Here is a 22,650-nt window from a genome sequence, read left to right as displayed (position 1 = left end):
ATTTGGGTCGATAATGTACTAATGGCAAAGAGAAGACTCTGGAGAAGGGCGTAAAAACACAGAACACACCAGAGGGGTTCCTTGTAAACGGGGCTATTTTGAGCAGCATACCACCCTGTTTGTGGCCTATTCTCAGTATGGAACTACGTATATGGGTGAGTGAGTGCAGTAAAACAAAAAAACATAATAGTATCGTTTACTCAAACCATCTGATTCCTCACACAGCAGATGACCACCAGTACGCAATAGGGAAAATGTTGTATAACCTCCCAGAATTCCTTGTAAGTCCTTATTTTTCACACTAAACTTGATTCTTAAAAAATCTATTGGATGAACGGTGTGTTCAGTTAATGAACTGGCTCAGCATTAGACAATGTCCACCAAAATCAAGCAAATTCGTTGTAAGGAGACTGAAGTCAGGCTGTCTGTCAGGAATGTACAGGAAGTCACAATGGTCAGAGTGTCGTTGATGCAAAATGCATCAACGACACGTACATGTACATGATTAAAATATATGAAATCCTATAATGCATTTACATATGATATTACACAAACTATATTTTACATGATACATTCCACTAAAGTGTTACACTTTCATTTACACTTACAAGAGTTAGCCTACACTTACATTATTCTCAAAACTCTAGAAGTCAGCACTCCGACAAGAATTCACATAAGTCAAAGTTCATGTTAATGATCTCAGACTCAGTCGGGAGTTTTGTGAATTGTTTGTAAGATTGCATCTCCCGGAGGTATTCTGTACAGGACACACTAAACCTTTTCCAGCCATCTGCTTAACGAAGATGAATTGCATCTAACAGGGTGGGGAATAGTACATATAAAACCAAAAAAATACAGAATGAAAACAGTTTGCCATGAAAATCACCCCAGGGACAGGACCGCTTGATCTGCAGCCAGAAGTGTGACAAACTCATTAGCATAATATAACTGCTTGTCTGTACTTTTAGAACTCTGGCACATTGTCTCAGTTAACCAACAGTGTGTAGTAGGTCCAGCAGTTTCCCCTATTTTAACTCATTTGAAACATTATTAGCAGGATAGGCGGTTACTTTTCAGAATATTGAACTATTCAAGTGACCAGTTTATCTCAATGGCACCGACTATGTAGACATTCCAGTCTACTACACAACACTACAATAGGTACACAAGGTCATTAGGTCTCTATGTCTGACAAGTAGTATGGAGCTGCGGCTTGGAATATTGTTTCTTCATCCTATGTAATATATTCCCTGTGAATCTGATGTTTTTCCAGCCTTTATGGAACATTTGCCATTAAAAGTCACTTAGTCAATATTTACCATATATTACTCTGAAAGTACCATGTTTTGCCCAATAGATGCTGCTGTTCCTGCTACACCATTTTATAAATTTTGATGGGCTCTTGAGTTAAATGTATCGACTACAAAAAAAAAAAATTGCAACCTTGGGTAGAAAACCAATAGCTTTTGCTCATGATGAAAATACATTGTGTGATCACTCCCAAGTCAAGACAGTCCTCCATGAAAGCAATTCAGTTTGTCCTTCTAGCAACCTAATGCTTCAAGCCAACTCTCCTTGAACAGTTTAACAAATGGCAGCTTTATGAGATGGCTATCCCGATGGTGCAAATTCCATATTTAGACTTTTCCTCCAAGCCCAAAACTGTGATGGAGGAATGGGCTAGTGACAAACTGTTGTGACAAACCGAATAAAATAATACAATTATGAACCACTGCAAGGCAGTCTGCAAGGCACTGCAAATCAAATCAAATTTATTTATATATTTATATAGCCCTTCGTACATCAGCTGATATCTCAAAGTGCTGTACAGAAACCCAGCCTAAAACCCCAAACAGCAAGCAATGCAGGTGTAGAAGCACGGTGGCTAGGAAAAACTCCCTAGAAAGGCCAATACCTAGGAAGAAACCTAGAGAGGAACCAGGCTATGTGGGGTGGCCAGTCCTCTTCTGGCTGTGCCGGGTGGAGATTATAGCAGAACATGGCCAAGATGTTCAAATGTTCATAAATGACCAGCATGGTCGAATAATAATAAGGCAGAACAGTTGAAACTGGAGCAGCAGCACAAGGCAGTAATTAGTGACATTTACCATTAAATACAAAACCATTACAAAATAAACTGTGGCCATGTCCTCATGCTCCTTGACTGTAGTGCTGCTTTTGACACCAATCGACCATGACATTCTTTTGGAGAGATTGGAAACCCAAATTGGTCTACAAGGACAAGTTCTGGGCTGGTTTAGATCTTATCTGTCAGAAAGAAATCAGTTTGTCTCTGTGGATGGTTTATCCTCTGACAAATCAACTAAGTTTTGGTCTTCCTCAAGGTTCCGTTTTAGGAACACTATTGTTTTCACTATACATTTTACCTCTTGGTGATGTCATTCGAAACAATGTTAACTTTCACTGCTATGCGGATGATACACAGCTGAACATTTCGATGAAACATGGTGAAGCCCCAAAATGGCCCTCCCTGAAAGCCTGTGTTTCAGACATAAGGTTGATGGCGGCAAACGTTCTACTTTTAAACTCGGACAAAACAGAGATGCTCGTTCTAGGTCCCAAGAAACAAAGATCTTCTGTTGGATCTGGCAATTAATCTTGATGGTTGTACAGTCGTCTAAAATAAAACTGAAGGACCTCCGTGTTACTCTGGACCCTGATCTCTCTTTTGACGAACATATCAAGACTGTTTCAAGGACAGCTTTTTTCCATCTACGTAACATTGCAAAAATCAGAAACTTTCTGTCCAAAAATGATGCAGAAAAGTTCATCCATGCTTTTGTCACTTCTAGACAACTGCAATGCTCTACTTTGCACCTACCCGGATAAAGCACTAAAACTTTAGTTAGTGCTAAACACGGCTGCTAGAATCAAAAACGGATCATTTTACTCCAGTGCTAACCTCTATACTGGCTTCCTGTAAAGGCTAGGGCTGATTTAAAGGTTTACTGCTAACCTACAAAGCATTAAATGGTCTTGATCCTACCCATCCTCTCGGATTTGGTCCAGCCATACATACCTACACATATGCTACATTCACAAGACACAGGCCTCCTTATTGTCCCTAGAATTTCTAAACAAACAGCTGGAGGCAGGGCTTTCTCCTAAAGAGCTCAATTTTTATGGAATGGTCTGCCTATCCATCTCAACCTTTAAGTCTTTATTGAAGACTCATCTCTTCAGTAGGTCCTATGATTGAGTGTAGTCTGGCCCAGGGGTGTGAAGGTGAACGGAAAGGCACTGGAGCAACGAACCTCCCTTGCGGTCTCTGCCTGGCCAGTTCCCTTCTCTCCACTGGGATTCTCTGCCTCGGACCCTATTACGGGGGCTGAGTCACTGGCGCTCTTCCATGCTGTCCCTAGGAGGGGTGAGTCACTGACGTGATCTTCCTGTCCGGGTTTGGCGCCCTACTCAGGTTTATGCCGTGGGAACGATCTTTGTGAGCTATACTCAGCCTGGTTTCAGGGTAATAAGTTGGTGGTTGAAGATATCCCTCTAGTGGTGTGGGGGCTGTGCTTTGGAAAAGTGGGTGGGGTTATATCCTGCCTGATAGGCCCGGTCCGGAGGTATCAGCAGATGGGGCCACAGTGTCTCCGACCCCTCCTATCTCAGCCTCCAGTATTGATGCTGCAATAGTTTGTTTGTGTTGGGGGGGGGTCAGTCTTATGTCTGGAGTATTTCTCCCGTCTTATCCGGTGTCCTGTGTGAATTTAAGTATGCTCCCTCTAATTCTCCCTCTCTCCCCCAGAGGTCCTGAACCTTGGGACCATGCCTCAGACACCGCCTGATGACTCGTTGCTGTCCCCAGTCCAGCTGGTCGTGCTGTTGCTCCAGTTTCAACTGTTCTGCCTGCGGCTATGGAGCCCTGACCTGTTCACCGGACATGCCATTTTTGACTCAACCCCTCGACCCCTGAATGCTCGGCTATGAAAAGCCAACTGACATTTACTCCTGAGGTGCTGACCTGTTGCACCCTCTACAACCACTGTGATGATGATGATGATGATGATGATGATAATAATAATAATAATTTGACCCTGCTGGTCATTATGAACTTTTTAACATCTTGGCCATGTACTGTCATAATCTCATCCCGGCACAGCCAGAAGAGGACTGGCCACCCCTCAGAGCCTGGTTCCTCTCTAGGATTCTTCCTAGGTTCCAGCCTTTCTAGGGAGTTTTTCTTAGCCACCGTGCTTGTAGATTTGCATTGCTTCCTATTTGGGGTTTTAGGCTGGGTTTCTGTATAGCACTGTGACATCGGCTGATGTAAAAAGGGATTTATAAATACATTTGATTGATTGAATATACACCCATAGTAGCGTACTACATACTTAAACTGCATATACTAATTTCAGGGTTTGATCTAGTGGAAATCACTCGTCTTTTCCGACTCAAGTGTTTTACAACAGCTGATAAATTGATGCACTGTACCAAAATGAACGAATGGCAGGAGTCAAGGCAATAGTGCATTAGATGACACATTCGGAGTACTATTTTAGAAATTGGACATACTATTTTTAAAAATGGCATAATATTTAGTGGCTAGTACTGCCACTGTGTGTTTGGGTCGTTTACCATTAAAGACCATTAGAGACCATAACATTGAAGTCATTAGAACTGCTGGATTTACCAGGAATGGTCTAACTAATAGACATTTTTTTTAAGGGGATAAACCACAAACAGAGGAGCTGTTTCCTGGACACAGATTAAGGATAAGAGAAGGACAAACTGAATTGCTTTCATGGATGACTGACTGGCTTGAATTGTGACCACATAAGCAAAAGCTATTGGGGTCCATGGGTGGCTTTTCACCATGTTATTGTTATTGGTCTCACTCATTGTTAGAAAGAATTATGGTCCAAATCGGATGTTAGGTACTATATTTATTGACGATTATATAAATCCAATAAGTTAAATTAGACAATTTGGGTGCAATCAATTAGCTTAATTTCACATAGATCAAATTATATTTCAACACAATGTTTCAGGAATGCCTAATCTTATCTGTTTAACTACAGACAATTTCAGCTCAATCTCAAATGGTGGGTTTCAAAATCCTCTTTCTTGTGCTTTGAGGTGGAACAACCCTAGGGCCATTAACCCCAACATAACTGTCTTCATAATGCTAACCCCTACCTTCCTGTTACCCAGTGTGACCTTTGACCCCATTCACATGTGAAAGAGGAAGGAAGCAAGAAGGGTGTTTCAAGAAAAATGTCTAAAATGTTCCTGTGACACACAGATAAAGGCCTTAACAAGTGTTTGGTGACCATTTGACCTGACCATGAAATAGCTAGATAGAGGAAAGAAGAAAGCGTGTTAGTTCTAGGTGTATAGAGGGGCGGCAGGGTAGCCTAGTGGTTAGAGCGTTGGACTAATAATCGAAAGGTTGCAAGTTCAAACCCCCGAGCTAACAAGGTACAAATCTGTCGTTCTGCCCCTGAACAGGCAGTTAACCCACTGTTCCTAGGCCGTCATTGAAAATAAGAATTTGTTCTTAACTGACTTGCCTAGTTAAATAAAGGTACAATTTTAAAAATAAATAAAATAGCACAGGAGGCAGGTGGCACCTTAATTGGGGAGAAAGTGCTCGTGGTAATGGCTGAAGCGGAATACGTGAAATGGTATCAATAACATCAAACGTGGTTCCGATGTGTTTAATGCCATTCGCTCCATTTCAGCCATTATTACGAGCCGTTCTCTCCTCCGCAGCCGCCACTGGTGTTTAGCTAATATTTTCTCAGGGACACTCATATACTAGATCTCTACTCACCCTGTTGGCCGTCACAGCAAAGTACTGCAGGTTCTGGAGGAAGCCCACATCGGCATGTATACTGGTCAGGTTGTTGTGACTCAGGTCCAGGAAGCGCAGTTTGCGGCAGTAGAAGAGCTGGCCCGGGATCTTCTCAATCTTGTTGCGGTTTAGGTAGAGCCTCTCCATGTTTGTCAAGGTGCCGATCTGGATGGGGATGTAGGCGATCTGGTTGTACCACAGCTTCAGGCTTACTAGCCGGTGCAGGTGCTGGAAGCTGATGATCTCCTCGATGGTCTTGAGATTGTTATCCTTCAGGTCGATCTCCTGCAGGTTGTGCAGGCTGAAGATAGAGTGCGGGATTCGTTCCAGGTCACAGCGCAACAGCTCCAGCTCTGTAAGGTTCATCATCTTCTTAAGGCTGTTGAGCACCATTAGCTTGGTGCCCTCGTTGTTAATGGACAGCTTTTGGAGGTGGACCCCGACGTCTGTCACCACCTGAGGCAGCTTGGTCAGGTTGCTCTTCAGACGGAGCACTTTGAGCCTCTTGAGCTCCCGTAGCCCATCGATTACGATGAAGCGGTTGTTCTCTGCGCTCAGGTTCCCTGTGAGGTGCAGCTCACTCAGGTTCTTCAGGCTGTAGATCCACAGAGGGATCTCCTTGATGTCTGTGAACTTGATGTGGAGGGACTTCAGGTTCTCCCTCAGGAAGGCCAAAGCTGGGGCCTCGATTTTGGCTGGTGTGTGGTAGAGCCACATCTCTCTCAGGCTGACCAGCTGGGCAATGATGGGGGGGATAGTGACATCAGGGATGAGCTCCAGCTTGAGCACCTCCAATTCTAGGAGGTCAAACACTGTGTCAGGGATTCCGCTAAGCATGAATAGGTGCAGCTCCAGTTTCTCCTGGGAGTTCTTGGTGATGCGTTGCCTCAGCTTGTCCAGCGTCCACTCGTTGTTGAGGTTCAGCTGACGCAGTTTGTTCTCACTCACCTCAGATAGGAAAACGGCAAACCGTTTGGAGTAGAGCGGGTCATACTGGTCAATCATGTGCAGCATGAAGGCAAAGTCATTCTTCACATCGGGTATGTCGCTGTAATGGCTCTCCTCACGGATCGACTCAAAAGAGTAGCGCTTGAGGGAACGGCTGAGCATCCAGCAGAGGGTGTACATGCAGATGAGACCGTAAATCCCCACCAGGCTGATATAGAAACAGGCCAGGATCTTGAAGAGGGTGGCCAGGGGGTGAGCACAGTGGTACATCCTATAGCCTGTCAGCTTCTCAATGTCCACCTTGCAGATCACACTGAACTTGATGTAGTGCACATAGTAGGCCGTGTAGCAGATGATCAGGATGAACTTGACGACTTTGATGATGGTCTGGCGGATGTAGAGCCGGTAAACGATGTCCCCTTCTTCAACGTGCATCCGGAACTTCTTCACCTTCTCAAACAGAGCTTTGGCCTGCTCGCCTTCCTTCTTGTCCAGGACGCCGGTGTCGGAGCGGTCCACTATGCCCTGTTCGATGCGAGACCTAGTCCTTTGGAGCATAGGAATGCTGGCCTCCACGTCCTCGCTGACACAAGATGCCTTCTTGTCCACCAAACCGTTCATCTTCCCCAGGGGCTTGGGGTCGCTTTCCTCCACTACCGTCTCGGACAGAGCCCTGGTGGTCCAGGGCGAGTCAAAACACTTGAGCAGGATGGACACAAAGTGCTCTAATTTGGAGCTAGTCCGGGGGAACTTGAACCAGAAATTACTGCAGGCCAGGAAGATGAGGGTGTGCAGTAGCACCAGGTAGGGGAAGTACTTGGCGAACCAGTGCAGCTTGTTCTCGTAGCAGACCGCGTCAATGTAGTTGTACTGGTGCCGATCGAGTTCATACTTGATGCCTTTGGGCTCAGAGGCAAATGGGTCTGGGAAGCTCACATTGAGGTACTCACAGGACTTGTTGACCACCCACTTGCAGGGCAGGCAAATCATCTTGTCCTGGGTGACCTGCAGCGTGCCCCCGAACACGGCGATCATGAGCATGACAATGGAGATGTAGTCTGTGAAGACGTCCCACCATGGCTTCAGGATGCGGTACGCTGGCTGGGTGTCAACAAAGTACCGGAGCTCTGTGATGGGGATCATGATGGTTTACCTATGGAGAGGGAAAGAAGAGAGACTAAATATAATACAAGACATTCACATTGCCACAAGTATATTTCAAAGTTCAATAGAGCAAAATATTTACAGGTTTTCTCCAACATGCTTTATCTTGAACTACAAACATAGCTCATCGAACCAAAGACACTGCTCATCAGATACTCGTGGGGAGACACATCATGTCAGCGTGCGTTCAAAGAACTTATAAGTGCGGACAGCTAAACAAACCCGACTGCCTGTGTGTGGTTACTTTATTCCAGTTCCAGTGAACTAAACCACAGACCTATGTATATTAAATGTGACTTCCTTTGCAATGTTGTGAGTCAGCTAATCTCAGCACCCAGAACCAAATCAGTTACCTGTGCCTCAAACACAGACCATTCTTTACATTAAACTATATCTAATACAACAACTCCACAATTGCTTCAATTATGATATATTCTCATCTGTAACCCAACATCTTATTTATATCAGAATGCAAAACCCTAGGAAGCTTATTATGGGAAATATGATCAGAACTCTGTACCCATTCCCAGATGACTAGGGGCATTATGTCTGTGGGTTGTCAGGTTGGTGCAGGGAAAGCAGTTATTATGTTTCCCAGCTATGGAGAGTCTGCTACTCGTCAGGGACAACCCAGACATCCTGTGAGCAGACAGAACACCATGTGGCTCAGAGAATGCAGCGCAAGCTGGATACAGAGGGGCACAGAACCTGACACAGCACGCATCAACACACTAAAGTTAGTAACATCTCTGAATCAATGTTCTGTGAAGACACCTCACAACAATGTGAAATCAAAGTAATAAAAAAGGACAACCCATCATGTAGGACTTGACATTGTAAGGAAGGAGAGTTTTCCTGAACTTTGACATTTAAAAGTCAATTATGAAAACAGTGACTCGCTGCAAGAGTGAACATGTTTCTTCTTGTTTACATTCTGAAGAAACATTACTCAATGTGTGAGGTTTAATTATGGTATTCAATGGGGCAACAGAAAAATGTCACAGATAATAAAACCAAAGAGGAATCCATGATCATGGCTGCAAAGTTGTTTTGCCAGAAAGGCATGGTGTTTAACCTGTTATGTCTAGCTCAGCATTAGTCTATCACCACCAGTGATCTCTGAGAAACAGGAAAACAACCCATTTATTAGGACATTGTTGAGGCCAGGAGTTTTTTCTGATCAAGTGATTAGACCAGGAAATACTCTTGGCTGTAGTTATAGGCTATTACTAAGGACTTGCATTTTTTTCTGGTCAGGAAAACTTTCAGGCCTGAGAATTTACTACTACTTGCCAATTCCACTGTAACAGATTTACGTCGAGACCATTGATTTAAAAAGTTTACCAAATTCTGTGACTGTGGAATTGCAATACTACTACGGTGTATGGGGAAAACCACCCATTTAATAGGACATTCCTTGGGAGATGAACCAGTCAAGTACACAAAGTCCTCTGCATTTGTACCGTTTCAGTGTTTCCCCTAGTATTTTTTTAAGCAGAATTAGGGGCGTGGCCAACGGCACAGTTGTAGGGGCCCGCCTCTCGGGCGCAGAGACGACATTTTGGTGTTTTAAAGCAAATTTCCTGCAATTACACACATTTTGCCAAGGCTTATGCCCAGTGTTCAATGCTCCCTCTAAGCTGTGCGTGGGCGTGCATCTCCCCTGGGACTGCCGCACAGAAGAAATATCAGCCCGTGCAGAAAGGCACAAGATTGAACTTCACTCAACTTTAGAGTTTTCCCCGTTAGTTTTAACTATCAACGTTTCTTTACTGAGGGAATTGTGATAGAATCAATGCAATATTTAACCCCTTCCAAGGCAACATACCAAAACAAAAAAGAACTATGCAAGAGATTTTGTGGTAGGCAGAACACATCTGGGTAGGATTCTATTGCATTGACAGGCACGACTCAGGCCTGTACTCTACACAGACCGGAGCACCATAACCAAATCAGAGCTGCATTAGGCCTACAGTGCATTCGGAAAGGGTTCAGACCCCTAGACTTTTTCCAAATTTTGATATGTTACAGCCTTATTCTAAAATGTATTAAATAGTCCCCCCCCCAAAAAAGAAAATCTATACACAATACCCAATAATGACAATGGAAAAACAAGTTGAGAAATGTTTGCAAATGTAAAAAATTGAAATATTACATTCACGTAAGTATTCAGACCCTTTACTCAGTACTTTGTTGAAGAACCTTTGGCAGCGATTACAGCTTCAAGTTTTCTAGGGTATGACGCTAGAACCTGTATTTGTGGAGTTTCCCCCATTCTTCTCTGCAGATCCCTCAAGCTCTGTCAGGTTGGATGGGGAGCGTCACTGCACAGCAATTTTCAGGTCTCTCCAGAGATGTTCGAACGGGTTCAAGTCCAGGCTCTGGCTGGGCTACTCAAGGACATTGAGACGTGTCCCAAAGCCACTCCTGCATTGTCTTGGCTGTGTGCTTAGGGTCATTGTCCTGTTGGAAGGTGAACCTTAGCCCCAGTCTGAGGTCCTCAGCACCTTGGGGCAGGTTTTCAAGGATCTCTGTACTTTGTTTCATTCATCTTTCCCTCGATCCTGAGTCTCCCAGTCCCTATCGCTGAAAAACATCCCCACAGCATGATGCTGTCAACACTATGCTTCACTGTAAGGATTGTGTCAGGTTGTTTCTCATGGTCTGAGTGCGCTTTAGGTGCTTTTTGGTAAAAACTCCATGCGGGTTGTCATGTGCCTTTTACTGAGAAGTGGCTTACGTCTGGCCACTCTGCCATAAAAAGGCCTGATTGGTGGTGTGCTGCAGAGATTGGAGAACCAGAAGGACAACCATCTCCACAGAGGAAGTCTGGAGCTCTGTCAGAGTGACCATCGGTTTCTTGGTCACCTCCCTGAACAAGGCCCTTCTCCCCAGATTGCTCAGTTTGGCCGGGCAGCCAGCTCTAGGAAGAGTCTTGGTGGTTCCAAACTTCTTCAATTGAAGAATAATGGAGGCCACTGTGTTCTTTGGGACCTTCAATGCTGCAGAAATGTTTTGGTACCCTTCCCCAGATCTGTGCCTTGACACAATCCTGTCTCGGAGCTCTACAGACAATTCCTTCATCCTCATAGGTTGGTTTTTGCTCTGACATGCGCTGTCAACTGTGGGACCTTATATAGACAGGTGTGTGCCTTTCCAAATCATGTCCAAGCAATTGAATTTACCACAGGTGGACTCCAAACAAGTTGTAGAAACATCAAGGATGATCAATGGAAACAGGATGAACCTGAGCTCAATTTCAAGTCTCATAGCAAAGGGTCTGAATACTTATGAAAAGGACTTTTGCAAAAAAAAATCTAAAAATATTGTTTTCACTTTGTCATTATGGGGTAGTGTGTGTAGATTGAGAAAAAATAAAACAATTTAATCATTTTTAGAATAAGGTTGTAACGTAAAAAAAATGTGGAAAAAGTCAAGGGGTCTGAATACTTTCTGAATGCACTATATATGCAAATTGACCTTTGCCATATGGATGTGCCATTCACTTTGAACTAGACTGCTTTTACAGCATGACTGGTCGTGAGTCAATGTGCTTGTTTTGAGATCAAAGTGAGAGCTACATATAGCGATGTGTGCACATGTGTAATTCTGTTCATATCCTTATTAGCCCAACTTTATTTATTATTAGCCCAACTTTAGATTATTTGTAGTCAGCAACGGGGGAGTAATTGCTTCCTACAAGAGCACAAAACATGTATATTTCTAGACATCTTTGAAAAGCAAGTCAGGTAAAATAGCTTTTTTTGTCTTAAAGGGGCAGTATTTTGAGCCAGGCTTGAATATGCCAAGTAACCAGTTGGCAGAGGGTAGAATAATTGGTTTGATTCTCTGGAACAAGGGTATGGTAATAATGACACATTTTATTTTGTAAAGTGGTTTCTTGCGTCAAACAACTATTTCAGTCACTTCCTTGTCTGAAGGGCAAGTGGATAAACAGGTTAATGTCAAGCCCTGCATGTTTTTTTAGTTAAGACTCATGGAGTGTAGGCCTACATTGAACACCACACATTGGCCGCTACTGTAGGCAACACCTATTTCAATGTTAAAATGGGATGCATTTTCTCCATAGTTAAAATTTTTCTCCTCAATTTCGTGGTATCCAATTGGTAGTTACAGTCTTGTCCCATCGCTGCAACTCCCGTAAGGACTCAGGAGAGGCAAAGGTCGAGAGCTGTGCGTCCTCCGAAACACAACCCAAACAAGCCGCACTGCTTCTTGATACAATGCCCGCTTAACCCGGAAGCCAGCCGCACCAATGTGTCGGAGGAAACACTGTGCACCTGCTCACCACAGGAGTCGGAGTCGCTAGTGCGTGATGGGACAAGAACATCCCTGCCGACCAAACCCTCCCCGAACGACGCTGGGCCAATCTCCCGGCCACGGCCAGCTGCAACAGAGCCTTAACTCGAACCAGGATCTCTAGAGGCACAGCGCCTTAGACCACTGCGCCACTCAGGAGTTCTCCATCGTTTTTGATGGTAGCTGGCAAGCCTACATTATGATCAAATAGCCACGGTAGCTTACGTGACCACTTAAAACTAACTTAGTGTTCACAGTAAACATGCGCCGGAAGTTGCACAGAAATTTCACAATGTTCAAGTTTGCACTCAGCAGACCTGAAATTTGCACAGTGACTGAAAACATTTTAGGGAATAAATCTTGTTAAGCCTTGTTCTTATGCCATTTAATGGCGCCGGAGGAGATGGATGCTGTTTTACGAGCTCATAACCAATTGTGCTATTGTGTTTTTTCACGTTATTTGTAACTTGTTTTGTACATGTTTCTGGATATCAGAACAACGACTAGTCTCCTCGTACTGGACAAAGATTTTTTCCTTTAACGAGTCGGACATGAAGTATTTACACACTTGACAAGGTCAAGTGAAGAGAAGGATATATAGGGGACCTAAGTCAGGGTGCCTTGTAAGAATCCGACTGCGAGTGGGTAACCCGTCTCTACCTTCCGTACTATTAGCCAACGTGCAATCATTGGCTAATAAACTAGATAAGCGCCGATCAAGACTATCCTACCAAAGGGACATAAAAACGGTAATATCTTATGTTTCACAGAATCGTTGCTGAACGACGACATGGATAACATACAGCTGGCTAGGTTTTCTGTGCATCGGCAAGATAAAACAGCTGCTTCCGATAAGACAAGTGGCAGCGGTCTGTGTCTTCGTTAATAACAGCTGGTGCACAAAATCTAATATTAGGGAAGTCTCAAGGTTTTGCACGCCTGAGGTAGAGTATCTCATAATAAGCTGTAGACCACACCAAGAGAGTTTATCTATATTTTTATAAGCTGTCTAGGAGGTCGACCGATTATGATTTTTCAACACCGATACCGATTACTGGAGGACCAAAAAAAAGCGATATTTTTTTTGTTGCTCTTCCAATAAATCGGTAACGGCGTTGAAAAATCATATTTGGTTATTAAATATATATTTGTAATATAATGACAATTACAACAATACTGAATGAAAAACGAACACTTATTTTAACTTAATATAATACATAAATAAAATCAATTTAGCCTCAAATAAATAATGAAATGTTCAATTTGGTTTAAATAATGCAGAAACAGTCTTGGAGAAGAAACTAAAAATGCAATATGTGCCATGTTAAAAAGCCAACATTTAAGTTCCTTGCTCAGAACATATGAAATCTGGTGGTTCAATATTCCCAGTTAAGAAGTTTTAGGTTGTAGTTATTACAGGAATTATGACACGTTGACCATTTCTCACAATACCATTTGTATTTCATATACCTTTGCCCATTGGATGTTCTAATAGGCACTTTAGTATTGCCAGCCTAATTTCAGGAGTTGATAGGCTTGAAGTCATAAACAGCGCTGCGATTCAAGCATTGCTAAGAGCTGCTGGCAAATGCAGTAAAGTTTGAAGGAATGCCTACGAGCCTGCTGCTGCCTACCACCGCTCAGTCAGACTGCTCTATCAGATAATAGACTTAAATTATAATAAACACAGAAACACTGAGCCTTCGGTAATTAATATGGTCGAATCCGGAAACTATAATTTCGAAAACAAAACGTTTATTCTTTCAGTGAAATACGTAACCATTCCGTATTTTATCGAACGGGTGGCAACCCTAAGTCTAAATATTGCTGTTACATTGCACAACCTTCAATGTTATGTCATAATTACGTAAAATTCTGGCAAATTAGTTCGCAATGAGGCAAGCGGCCCAAACTGTTGCATATACCCTGACTCTCTGTGCAATGAACACAAGACAAGTGACACAATTTCCCTAGTTAATATTGCCTGCTAACATTAATTTATTTTAACTAAATATGCAGTTTTTTTTTTTAAGATACTTCTGTGTATTGATTTTAAGAAGGGCATTGATGTTTAAGGTTAGTTACGTTCGTGCTTTTTCCACAAATGTGCTTTTGTTAAATCAACCTCCGTTTGGCGAAGTAGGCTGCGATTCGATGATAAATTAACAGGCACCGACCACATTGGTTATATGCAAAGCAGGACACGCTACTTAACCTAGTAATATCATCAACCATGTGTAGTTAACGAGTGATTATGTGAAGATGTATCTTATAAAAAACAGTTTATAGCTAGCTAGCAACTTACCTTGGCTCCTTGCTGCACTCGCGTAACAGGTGGTCAGCCTGCCACGCAGTTCTCGTGGAATGCAATGTAATCAGCCATAATCGGCGTCCAAAAATGCAGATTACCGATTGTTATGAAACCTTGAAAATCGGCCCTAATTTAAAATTTTTATTTAATTTTTACAAATTTAAAAATCAGTCAACCTCTACTATTTACCACCACAACCCGATGCTAGCACTAAGACCGCACTCAACAAGATGTACAGTACCAGTCAAAAGTTTGGCCACACCTACTCATGAAAAAAAATATATATATATATATTTTTTTTAAGTGTTAAATCAAAATAAACTGCTCAAAAAAAATAAAGGGAACACTAAAATAACACATCCTAGATCTAAATGAATAAAATATTCTTATTAAATACTTTTTCTTTACATAGTTGAATGTGCTGACAAAATCACACAAATTATCAATGGAAATCAAATGTATCAATCCATGGAGGTCTGGATTTGGAGTCACACTCAAAATTAAAGTGGAAAACCACACTACAGGCTGATCCAACTTTGATGTAATGTCCTTAAAACAAGTCAAAATGAGGCTCAGTAGTGTGTGTGGCCTCCACGTGCCTGTATGACCTCCCTACAACGCCTGGGCATGCTCCTGATGAGGTGGCGGATGGTCTCCTGAGGGATCTCCTCTCAGACCTGGACTAAAGCATCCGCCAACTCCTGGACAGTCTGTGGTGCGAGACATGATGTCCCAGATGTGCTCAATTGGATTCAGGTCTGGGGAACGGGCGGTCCAGTCCATAGCATCAATGCCTTCCTCTTGCAGGAACTGCTGATACACTCCAGCCACATGAGGTCTAGCATTGTCTGCATTAGGAGGAACCCAGGGCCAAACGCACCAGCATATGGTCTCACAAGGGTTCTGAGGATCTCATCTCGGTACCTAATGGCAGTCAGGCTACCTCTGGCGAGCACATAGAGGGCTGTGCAGCCCCCCAAAGAAATGCCACCCCACACCATGACTGACCCACCGCCAAACCAGTCATGCTGGAGGATGTTGCAGGCAGCAGAAAGTTCTCCACGGCGTCTCCAGACTCTGTCACGTCTGTCACATGTGTTCAGTGTGAACCTGCTTTCATCTGTGAAGAGCACAGGGTGCCAGTGGCGAATTTGCCAATCTTGGTGTTCTCTGGCAAATGCCAAACGTCCTGCACGGTGTTGGGCTGTAAGCACAACCCCCACCTGTGGATGTCGGGCCCTCATACCACCCTCATGGAGTCTGTTTCTGACTGTTTGAGCAGACACATGCACATTTGTGGCCTGCTGGAGGTAATTTTGCAGGGCACTGGCAGTGCTCCTCCTGCTCCTCCTTGCACAAAGGCGGAGGTAGCGGTCCTGCTGCTGGGTTGTTGCCCTCCTACGGCCTCCTCCACGTCTCCTGATGTACTGGCCTGTCTCCTGGTAGCGCCTCCATGCTCTGGACACTACGCTGACAGACACAGCAAACCTTACCACAGCTCGCATTGATGTGCCATCCTGGATGAGCTGCACTACCTGAGCCACTTGTGTGGGTTGTAGACTCCGTCTCATGCTACCGCTAGAGTTAAAGCACCGCCAGCATTCAAAAGTGAATAAAACATCAGCCAGGAAGCATAGGAACTGAGAAGTGGTCTGTGGTCCCCACCTGCAGAACCACTCCTTTATTGGGGGTGTCTTGCTAATTGCCTATAATTTCCACCTGTTGTCTATTCCATTTGCACAACAGCATGTGAAATTTATTGTCAGTGTTGCTTCCTAAGTGGACAGTTTGATTTCACAGAAGTGTGATTGACTTGAAATTACATTGTGTAGTTTAAGTGTTCCCTTTATTTTTTTGAGCAGTGTATATTTTATATTTGAGATTCTTCAAAGTAGCCACCCTTTGCACACTTGGCATTCTCTCAACTAGCTTCATGAGCTTCATGCTCAAGTGCTGAGCACTTGTTGGAATGCTGTGGTAGCCACGCTAAACACTAAATAATAATCAGGCAGTGTCGCCAGCAAAGCAACCCCACACCTCCTCCATGCTTCACGGTGGGAACCACACATGTGGAGATCATCCGTTTACCTACTCTGCGTCTCACAAAGACACAAAATCTCACATTTGGACTCAGAGCAAAGGACAGATTTCCACCGGTTTAATGTCTGTTGCTCGTGTTTCTTGGCCCAAGCAAGTCTTATTATTATTATTGGTGTCCTTTAGTACTGGTTTCTTTGCAGCAATTCAACCATGAAGGACTGATTCACGCAGTCTCTTCTGAACAGTTGATGTTGAGATGTGTCTGATACTTGAACTCTGTGAAGCATTTATTTGGACTTCAATGAACTTATCTAATGAACTTGTCCTCTGCAGCAGAGGTAACTCTAGGTCTTCCTTTCCTGTGGCAGTTCTCATGAGAGCCAGTTTCATCATAGCGATTGAAGGTGTTTGCAACTACACTTAAAGAAGCTTTCGAAAGTTCTTAAATTTTCCGGATTGACTGACCTTCATGTATTAAAGTAATGATGGACTGTTGCTTCTCTGTTTATTTGAGCTGTTCTTGCCATAATATGGACTTGGTCTTTTACCAAATAGGGCTATCTTCTGTATAGCCCCCTACCTTGTCACAACACAACTGATTGGCTCAAATACATTAAGGAAAGAAATTCTACAAATTAACTTTGAACAAGGCACACCTGTTAATTGAAATGCATTCCAGGTGACTACCTCATAAAGCTGGCTGAGAGAATGCAAAGAGTGTGCAAGCTGTCATCAAGGCAAAGGGTGGCTACTTTGAAGAATTCAAAATATATTTTATATTAGACATTGTTTAACACTTTTTGGGTTACTATGTGATTCCATGTGTTATTTCATAGTTTTGATGTCTTCACTATTATTCTACATTTTAGAAAATAGTCAAAATAAAATAAAAACCCTTGAATGAGTAGGTGTCCAAACTTTTGACTGGTACTGTATAAAAACTGCATACACAACAAAATCTGTGGCTGCCACGATTTAGCAGCGGCATAAATGCATATAGGGGAAACACTGCTGTTTAACCCAGATACGCTACTTCATGAAAATATCCCAAAACGGAATATACTGAAGCTTAGAGTGCCCACCCTCAGCAGAGCCCGTGATACTGCTGATTAGATAACCCTCGCAATAAGACATTTCCTGTTTCCTCTTTGTATGCTTGAGGTCAGATGTGGTGGAGTGGGTGGTGTAGATATTAGTTTATAACTTCTTCAGTTCTGTCTCTCCCACTCTCCATCTGCCCCTCCCCATGCAATGTGGTTGATGGGCGCTAACAGAGGCTCATCCAGTCCAAATCAGTATGCCAGGCAGGAGCCTGAGCCATGTAGCCATCTTAAGTCTGCCTCTCTCTCTCTTTGGATCACTGCCCTCTCATGCAGCAACTGCCAGTTTGTGAGAAGTAAATCTAGTTAAAACACTGAGACCGAACAAAAACTAGTCTGTTTCACTCTACTCTTATTTTTTTAAATCTCAGAATCAAGTTGTCTAGAAAGTGACGTTTTAGTTCTCATATTTCCAGTCAGACTCCCACGTTTGCGTCAGAGCGCATAAATTACTGATACTGTGTGCGAGCCCGGGTGACCCAGTCACACAGCCTTTCAGTTCACGTACAGTAGCTTCACAGTGAGCACTATCAGACAGCTCTTACACTTTAACGGTACGTCACTCAGATCATTATATAGCAGCTTGATAAATAATTTCTGTTTGCCCGTGTGGGTCAGAGTAAACTAGATGTGTCCTGTCTGTTCAGGTTCAGACAGTATAAAAGATATGGAAATCTGCCCAACAACAGTACACCCAATATCCCGCCTCTCTGTCCATCTGTCTGATCCCCTGGCACACCTACTTAATTAAACTCCAAGAATGTCTAATAGATCTGCAACTGCATTTCAAAGTGTCCCTGACATGGAATTGGGGTAGTATTCAAGTTTAGGAAGGTACTGTAGAATCTTGAATCATAAATCGGTCGACCTCTAGTTTTCAACACCGATACCGATAATTGGAGGACCAAAAAAAGCCGATACCGATTAAAATCGGCCAATTTTTTAAATTTGTAATAATGACAAGTACAACAATACTGAATTAACACTTATTTTAACTTAATATAATATATCAATAAAAACTATTTAGCCTCATAAATAATGAAACATGTTCAATTTGGTTTAAATAATGCAAAAACAAAGTGTTGAAGAAAGTAAAAGTGCAATATGTGCTATGTAAGAAATCTAACGTTTCAGTTCCTTGCTCAGAACATGAGATCTTATGAAAGCTGGTGGTTCCTTTTAACATGAGTCTTCAATATTCCCAGGTAAGAAGTTAAGTTGTAGTTATTATAGGAATTATAGGACTATTTCTCTATACCATTTGTATTTCATTAACCTTTGACTATTGTATGTTCTTATAGGCACTTTAGTATTGCCAGTGTAACAGTATAGCTTCCGTCCCTCTCCTCGCTCCTACCTGGGCTCGAACCAGGAACACATCGACAACAGCCACCCTCGAAGCAGCGTTACCCATGCAGAGCAAGGGGAACAAATACTAGAAGGCTCAGAGCGAGTGACGTTTGAAACGCTATTAGCGCGCACCCCGCTAACTAGCTTGCCATTTCACATCGGTTACACCAGCCTAATCTCGGGAGTTGATAGGCTTGAAGTCATAAACAGCTGCTGGCAAACACACGAAAGTGCTGTATGAATGAATGCTTACGAGCCTGCTGCTGCCTACCACCACTCAGTGAGACTGCTCTATCAAATCATAGACTTAGTTATAACATAACACACAGAAATGCGAGTCTTAGGTCATTAATATGGTCAAATCCGGAAACTATCATCTCGAAAACAAAACGTTTATTCCTTCAGTGAAATACGGAACACACAAGTTAAGACAATTCGATACGGAGCATAAAGAAAATAAACATTCATAGGACCAGCACCGTTGCCGATTCTCTCAATACAATGGGGCGGCAGGGTAGCCTAGTGGTTACAGTGTTGGACTAGCAGCCAAAAGGTTACAAGTTCGAATCCCCGCGCTGACAAGGTACAAATCTGTCGTTCTGCCCCTGAACAGGCAGTTAACCCACTGTTCCTAGGCCGTCATTGAAAATAAGAATTTGTTCTTAACTGACTTGCCTAGTTAAATAAAAGGTAAAATAAAATTCTACAGGATTAGCATTTAAAAAGTGACCGGTGGTCAGAAAAGCAAGTAATAAAGTAGCTGTAGATGATTTTGAAAAATGTTAAATGAATAAAACAGGTGTGGTAGGAGTTTGTTGAGTAGTTCGCTGAAATTCACTATGATTGTGTTTATTTTCCACTTTGATGGTGAACTGCTAACATTCACTTCGTTTTTAAGTCCGGCATTGGTCCAATGAATTTGTTTATTTTCGAACACTTCTGCATGTAATTATTTTGTTATCTTCAACCTAGGGCAACATCAGGAAGTACCATTAGCCACCCTAGCATGGTGGTGGAACATTTTGTTTTAATAAAGACAGTACACATATTTTTCTGATTTGTTTTCCAACCGAATGGCCATTAAATCGAGGTAAGGAAAGAAACCGACGCCTTTGCAGCCAGAATGGAGGATCTTTTATGTATGAACCGGTTTACCAGGGTACACGAGTGTATTACCGGCTGTGCAGCAAATGACAAAGGAAGTAAAGAATAACAGCAGCAGGGCTAAACTCTGGGAGGAAAATGCTCATTTGTTTAATGCAGATTTTAGAATATTCACATGAATACTAGCAAGTTACTCCCCCAGTGGCATATGGGCTATTTAGGTGAACGCTGATGCCACCCCATGATAAGCAGTACCAACTTTGTCAAATATTGTCCATTCCTGCATGCCTCTCCAGGATGCTGTTGGAGAGAAGCACCACTGCTGTGCTCCACCAATGTTTAAAAAAATTATCAAACATAAATCATGTAGCCAATAGCTCAGGGGTTCTCAAAGTGGAGTCCGAGGACAAGGTACTGCAGGGGGTCTGCGGACAGATCTCAAAATATATATATTTTTTAAATTAATTGCAAATGAAGGTTACTTACAGATTAAACAAATTCAGGCCAAGGGATCCATGGAATAAGTTTAGTAATACAATATTATTAATCTACAATTTATGTTCTTAACCATGGGAAACATGGGCCTGTGAGGCTCACAGGGATATTGGAATCCAGAGTACTCCCCCAGTTATACATTTTAACACAATACTTTCTGTATTCCCAAAAGTATTTTATTTTATTTATACATAATGCACTGTAATTTAAGGTAACTGTCCAGTGAAAATCTCACTTAAAAGTTAATGTTCTATTAACTCAAACAATGTTGTTGGCTCATCCTATACTTAGTGGTCAAATCATAAATTGGAGAATTATTATTTTTACATCTCTAATTTATCTCAAAACAGACTTTTTCAAAAATGCTTTCCATTTCCTAATTGAGGAGGATGCTGGCCAATCAGCAGTCTACCTGCATGAATATTTTGAATGACTGATATATGCTCACACCATTATGTTGTTGGGGTACACCCACACCATTCCAAAACAGAAAATATCATTTTTTTATCATACATATTTGCATTTTTGTGTGCGGAAAACTATTTCACTCACATTATAACTAATTATAGGTCATATTTCATGGAACACTGGGCAGTTACTTTAGGCTTTGAAACGGCAAAATTCTCTCTGCTTCGTGGCAAAATGTGTAGAATTGCAGGAAATGTGCTTGAAAACCAACATTTTCTCTCCAATGCCTCGAAGCTGGCCTTTAAAAATGTTTTTCCCAGGGCCCGAGAGACTTGGTCCTTCCGGCGATGCACTCCCTTCCCTGTATGCTATTTCTTTCTCACTCGAGTTGTGCTGATTATGATGTTTATTTATTCGCCAACACAAAAGGGGTCCCCGGCCCCAAAAAGTTTGAAAATCCCTACGAACGGTAGAAGAGTGTCGTTTTCTGTAGCCAACTGGCTGGAGAATTCCATTTAATCACAATATCATGAGATACACGTTTTACATCATGCACGTTAATACGATCAAATAGCCTAACCTAAACGGCGCCCAATCAATAAAAATGCGCTTAGTTGTGAATATGACATGTTACCAAACAATATTGGCCTCTCCTAAAAAAAACAGGACAAATCAAAGTAAAATTGACTATATCTGGAATTAAAAATAATACAAAATAAATCAGGACTCTCACAACGACTAAACTGTCCAGGAAATTCGCCCCGTGTGCTAAATTGTCATGTTAATTAGTGATTTCAGGTTTGTAGACCTATTTATCAATTTTTGAGGAACTGCATCATAGCGAGAGAAAAAAATACGTATGCATGTCTCGCTGTGTAAATTAATGTGTACATTGATTTCATGGTTTCTCAGGATAAATCCTGATAAAGTTGGGTAGTTGATATTCAAAGCAAAAATTATTAGTCTCGGAAATCAGGACTAATAAAAGCCAATGAAGCTGACGACTTAGGCCTACTACATTGATGTGTATTCATAAAATTCCATTGCGGGCCACACTATTCTAGTTTTGCGGGGGAGGGTGGCACATTTTTTGTCTCTCCTAGGGCGGCAGAAACGATGTATATACACAAGAGTCGACATTTCGCTATGAACATGCTGCGATATGGACTGTCGTAATGTAGCATTTTAAAGTTTGTACTCACCTAATTTGTTACAATAACGGTCTTTCGCCTCTTCCGCACATAAGTGATACATTTCTTAATGTTTCACAGAATGGACATATTTACGTTCACACACCATTCGCAGCAACAGAAAATACTCGGGAGAGGCAGCTGTCTCCACCCAGGAAGTTGGATCATAATAACATGGTACCAGAGGGTTTCCACTGGGCTCGTTTGAGTGGTAAGTCTTACATGCTGACCAGACCGGACACGTCGCGTGCGCGAGCGTCGCAAAATAAATTTAGAAATCCATGTTATTCAATTATTGCACCCACACTGCTCGGCGGGCGGGCCAACGAGCGTCTGCGAAGCCAAGTGCTAAAATAGAAGTCGTTCCTATTTCTGACGCAGATCTGCTGAAAGTCATCTCCT

At 42.5% G+C, this 22,650-nt stretch overlaps 1 protein-coding gene across 1 annotated transcript in view; it reads right to left on the bottom strand.

Moving 5' to 3' along the window:
• LOC109868128 (leucine rich repeat containing 8 VRAC subunit A) overlaps positions 1-22,419 on the bottom strand; it is a 28,973-nt gene extending 6,554 nt beyond the window's left edge. Inside the window, exons 1-2 of the mRNA XM_020457587.2 lie at positions 22,261-22,419; positions 5,798-7,919 (exon numbers count right to left, since the gene is read on the bottom strand). Of these exons, the coding sequence (XP_020313176.1) occupies positions 5,798-7,909 (2,112 nt within the window). The 5' untranslated portion in view covers positions 7,910-7,919; positions 22,261-22,419. The remainder of the gene's footprint in view (positions 1-5,797; positions 7,920-22,260) is intronic.
• Positions 22,420-22,650: the final 231 nt, after the last annotated feature.

The sequence above is a fragment of the Oncorhynchus kisutch genome, linkage group LG23 (assembly GCF_002021735.2).
Source record: "Oncorhynchus kisutch isolate 150728-3 linkage group LG23, Okis_V2, whole genome shotgun sequence".
Classification (NCBI taxonomy): Eukaryota; Metazoa; Chordata; class Actinopteri; order Salmoniformes; family Salmonidae; genus Oncorhynchus; species Oncorhynchus kisutch.
This window is presented reverse-complemented; position numbering and strand designations above follow the sequence as displayed.